Source organism: Dendrobium catenatum, unplaced genomic scaffold (assembly GCF_001605985.2).
Source record: "Dendrobium catenatum unplaced genomic scaffold, ASM160598v2 fragScaff_scaffold_621, whole genome shotgun sequence".
NCBI classification, from domain to species: domain Eukaryota; kingdom Viridiplantae; phylum Streptophyta; class Magnoliopsida; order Asparagales; family Orchidaceae; genus Dendrobium; species Dendrobium catenatum.
The window spans coordinates 17,834,850-17,839,852 of NW_021319083.1; the positions used below are offsets into that span (position 1 = coordinate 17,834,850).

At 33.1% G+C, this 5,003-nt stretch overlaps 1 protein-coding gene across 1 annotated transcript; it reads left to right on the forward strand.

Annotated features, from left to right (window-relative positions):
- The first annotated feature begins 1,619 nt into the window (after window positions 1-1,619).
- Window positions 1,620-4,389, forward strand: LOC110105474 (type IV inositol polyphosphate 5-phosphatase 9-like). The gene is made up of 7 exons (XM_028695002.1): window positions 1,620-1,807; window positions 2,440-2,547; window positions 2,650-2,899; window positions 3,001-3,185; window positions 3,733-3,841; window positions 3,972-4,123; window positions 4,248-4,389. The coding sequence occupies exons 1-7, from the start codon at window positions 1,620-1,622 to the stop codon at window positions 4,387-4,389; spliced, it is 1,134 nt and encodes a 377-aa protein (XP_028550835.1).
- The last annotated feature ends 614 nt before the right edge of the window (window positions 4,390-5,003 follow it).

Consider the following 5,003-nt stretch of genomic DNA (forward strand, 5'->3'; position numbering starts at 1 on the left):
CCCTTGTTAGCCAAGTCAAAAAAATAAATCCGGACTTTTTGGGCAATAAACACATTCACAGAAACATGATTGATAGTTTCGACATTAGAGCAACACTAACATTAGAAGGGACCATGAAAACTTTTTCTCTTTAATAATTCATCAACATGAACAAAAACATTATGATAGCGCAAAGCAAGATTCAAATATGATAAAGGGATGTTGTTATACTAAAGAGCAGAAATAATTAAAGATTTTTCATGATCTCTATGTTGCACCGATACGAATACGTCGATATGGATACGATACGACGGATACGGGACACGTCAATTCTTAAAAATATAGTATACGGGTACAACGCGGACACGACATTTTAATTTATAAATCATACATAAAAATTAAGAAAGCAGTCATAAAAACATTGAAGGTTGTGTTATAAGGAAAAATAATAGATTTTTAAGTCAAATTATTTAATAAAATATATTTGAACAAAATATATACAAAATTCATATAATAATAAAATAATTATCTTTTAATATAAGATAGAACTCAATTTATCTTTGAAGAAAATAAAATTTTAATATATTATACTTTTAATCAATTTTTGTTCATTTATTTTATGTATATATATATATAATAACAAACAAATAAATGTTGTGTTGCGGTATAATACTAAAAAAACTCATTATGCTTCAGACTCTTTATTTGAGCTAATTCAGGCTCAAAGTGGGTCACTTTTCGTATCGTTTGCATCGTCTACTGAGACATTCTATTCAACTATAAGTCTGCTAAAAGTGAAATTCAAATTATCCTAAATTAAATCTTGAAAATTTTCAATTTAAATATATTTTGAAGAAATTTTTGTCCGATCAAAATGATTTTTAGGATACTCAAATTTATTTTTTATGCTGAAATAAAATTACATTATCTTATACTTTTAATTAAATTTGTTTTAATGATCATTTAAGCCGTAATATTCTTATTCTTAGCATAATTATATATACTCGAGAGAATCTCCTAATATAATCAGCATAGTTCATATTCATGCATTTGATCTAACTTATGCGAACAGGAAACGCAGGAGGTTAACGTCGGCCCTATATATTGTGCATTAACAAACCCTCTGAATTGACTTCGGAAGAAGTGAAGAACATTCCAGCTTATATACAGGTCCATAACAATGCCCATTGGATCTTCAAGTGGATATTTTTTACACACAAAACATACATATATTTATCATAAAATTTTAGTTAATTTGTTCGCTCAGTTCAGAGAAAGTAATATTGTGTCCACATTGCCACGAAAGAAGCCAAGAAAATACTCTGGTTAGGTTATTTGACTTACCATTTGACCATAGCCAAGCACATAGTTTCACCTCCCTTAAATAAGCTTCCAATCTGTATTCCATCCTCTCATCCACATCTCTCTGCCTCCTCCCTATCAATACCCAATATCTCTTCAGTCTTCTCTTAATATCTTCCTAACATGCCAGAAATAAACCAGTTCAAAGGAGAGGTATACTCTCTCTCTCTCTCTCTCTCTCTCTCTCTCTCTCTCTCCCTCTCTCTCTCTCTCTCCACAGATCTCTCTCTCTATCTATTTCTGTTTTTTCTGTCTCTCTAAATAGCAGATGATGATGCATGTATGATTTACAGGTCTGGCCAAGAAAGGTGGCCAAAAAGCTGCTTGGGAAGCCATTTTGTAGTAACTCCGTAGCTGACTTCCCGAGCTCGGATGACTTCCAAGATCTTTGCTTCAGCACTGAAGAATTTGTCAGCTCAAATATTAGACCTTCTGGTGATCAACAAAAAGTAACTCGCAAGTACAAGTGAGTTTATTCTTAAATCATTTCTTATTTGTTTTTTTTATGAAGAAAAGAAGATAGATGACAAAGAACAAAACATAAAAACTATATTGTTTGTTCATATATATCTACACATGTTCTCTATTTGTTAAGCTTCTTTTAACTTTAGTCACAAAACTCTAAGAAATCATTTTAGCTTTTTTGCGCACATATTGAGATGTATTATGAAGTTAATTCATTAAATTGGTCCCCTATTTTTTTTCTGAAGGGCCAAAATAATTTTCCTAATTATATAAGTGTCAAAAGTTAAGGAACAAAATTGAAGACTTTGAAGTAATTATGGATCATTTTGATCATTCTCAAAGAATCAGAGATCATTTTGATCATTATCTCAAAATAGATTTAAAACATTAATATATTAGTAACACAATAATAGATCAATTGGAGAAATTATTTTGTACGGAAAGCGGACATAGAACGTCGTCTGGAGACCAACCAGAATGCGTCACATCAGCGGTACCGAGCAAAGGGGTGACGTGGCGCATTCGAGTTGGTCTCCGGACGACGTTCGGCGTCCGCACAGAATAATTAATCATATCAATTGATATATCAAGAACTAGATAATTAATATTATTATTTTTTTTGTGTTGAATTAGATTATTTGCAAGCACATGGAACGTTGCTGGCATCCCACCCTCTGATAATCTAGATTTGGAGGACTGGCTGGACACAAGAGACAACTCCTATGACATCTATGTTTTAGGGTATGTGCTTCTTTAACATTTATCTTCTTCTTCTTTTCTAATTTAGCAAAATAACATAACTATAAATATAAATAAATAACAGTTGAAAATTATTTATTGCAGATTTCAAGAGGTTGTTCCTCTTAATGCCAAGAATGTCCTCGGCCCAGAGAATAACACCATTTCCATGAAGTGGAATTCATTGATTAAGACAACATTAAACAAGCATTCGAACAGCTTTCATAGCATCATAAGCAAGCAGATGGTTGGGATCATGGTTTCTGTATGGGTCAGAAATGATCTCCTACCGTCCATTCGCCATCCAAGCGTTTCCTTTGTAGGCTGTGGGATCATGGGATTTCTAGGAAATAAGGTAATTATTACAAATTAGCTCCTTCTTAATTCATTTTTTAAAAATTTTATTTAGATTTGATTGAGTTACAGATTTAATATTTATTTATTTTGCTTGTGCAGGGATCAGTTTCGCTTAGTTTTTTACTACATGAAACCAGCTTCTGCATAGTCTGCTGTCATTTGGCTTCTGGAGGGAAGGAAGGAGATGAGATTAACAGAAATTCAAACGCCATGGAGATATTCTCTAGAACCAGATTCTCCTCAGGACCTTCTCTTGATTTGCCAAGAAAGATATACGATCATGAGTAAGTATTTTGATTAATTATCTTGATCAAAATAAGCTATGTATCAGAATTATTCATTAATTATATTATATAAGCAAGTTGACATTTAATTATATTCTTGCTAATTAAAATTTAATAAGTGATTAGAAATAGTCATGTTAGGCCGGCAACACCTTAATAATTTATTAATTATAACCGTTTTATATTTTAATGACGTGTGGTCCTTATTAAAAGAATTCAACTTGCCAATTTAATTAATAGACTTCCACATCATGAAAAATATATGAAGAAAAAGGGCGTTCACATCATTTTATGCGGCCCTTATAATTAAAATTTATTAATTATTCTTAATTTGTTGTTAATTAAGACCATAATAGTTTTATTTAAATAGTTAACGCGTCCAGTATTGCAGAATGATCCTTCTTATACTGAATCTATATATCAACCGCAATTTGTCTTACTATAAAATGAAGCACTTAAGACAAAAGAAGATGACGACTGTATCTCGTCATTACTATTCTGTGATATTAATTAAGTTTGCTAATTACTTAATTATTCATTTATGCAGGCGAATAATCTTGCTTGGTGACTTGAACTATAGAATTTCCTTACCAGATGAAGAGACGAGGTCATTAGTATTGCAGAAGGAATGGGATATCTTACTGAAGAAAGATCAGGTATTTCTCACGTTCAGAATTGATGAATTCCATCAAACTTGTTAATCAAATATTAATGATTAATTAGTGTACGTAATCAGACAATTTGATTAAATTAAATATTAATTAATTTGTTTATTTGGATTTGCAGTTGAGAGGAGAGATAATGGAGGGAAGAACATTTGGAGGTTGGAATGAGGGAGATATCAACTTCTCTCCAACATACAAATATTATCTGAATTCTGATGAGTATTATGGCATCGTCCAAGGAAGAAAAGGCGAGAAAAAGCGTGCGCCTGCATGGTAATTAATTAGCTTCTCATGTTAATTTAGTATGGTGAACAAATACTATACGAAGATAGATCATAATCCTGATTATTAAAGATGAAATTAGAAGTTAATAAGAGTTGTTTATATTTGTATGCAGGTGTGACCGCATACTTTCGTATGGGACTGGATTGAATCAAACTGGATATGATAGGTGTGAATCCAAGCACTCGGATCATAGACCTGTTCGTGCAACCTTCAATGTTGAAGTGGAGTTCTTAAAGCGTTCAAATTCATCATAGGAAGTGTTGTTTGTAGAAGGAGATGATAAAGAAGAAGACAATGGATGAGCATCTGCAAATGGCATCAATGGAGAAAGCCGTTTTTGGTGTGATATAAATTGCTGATGGGAGCAAATTAAGCTCCTGTTTATCTGGAGCAAACTGTTGATGACAGATTGGAGTTGTGTTAGGAATGATTGAATGCAGCTCCAGAAGCAGGCATGGCTCGAGATTTGCATGTTCTAAGACCTGATCACAAAAGATAGCTAATTATTTGTAAATGATAATATGCGATTAATTAAGGGAAGGATCAATGGGGGAGGGGAAGAGGGGCCTTTTGAATTTTTTGTAGCCTATTAAATTCAAATCGTCAATCCTTTTAATTGTATATTCATTTGAGTCATTAATGTAAAATATACAACATGCATGACTCTAAAATCTGATATGGTGTCAGAGCAATTGAATGATTCATCCTGCCGAGAGATTATTCTGTGCGGACATCGGACACAGCTTACAGTTCAGAGGCGAATCAGGTGCAGCCACGTCATCCAGTGCCGAGCAGGGTACCGAGCAGTACAGAGTAGAGGGTGACGTGGCGCATTTTCATTGGCTCTGGACGGCGTTCGGAGTCCGTA

What these genes read in the sequence shown, in the direction of transcription:
- LOC110105474 (XM_028695002.1), top strand. Translation starts at nt 1,620, where the DNA reads ATGTATGATTTACAGGTCTGGCCAAGAAAGGTGGCCAAAAAGCTGCTT. An exon ending in TATGACATCTATGTTTTAGG is followed by an intron (nt 2,548 to 2,649) that starts GTATGTGCTTCT and finishes TATTTATTGCAG; the next exon opens with ATTTCAAGAGGTTGTTCCTC. An exon ending in TGGGATTTCTAGGAAATAAG is followed by an intron (nt 2,900 to 3,000) that starts GTAATTATTACA and finishes TTGCTTGTGCAG; the next exon opens with GGATCAGTTTCGCTTAGTTT.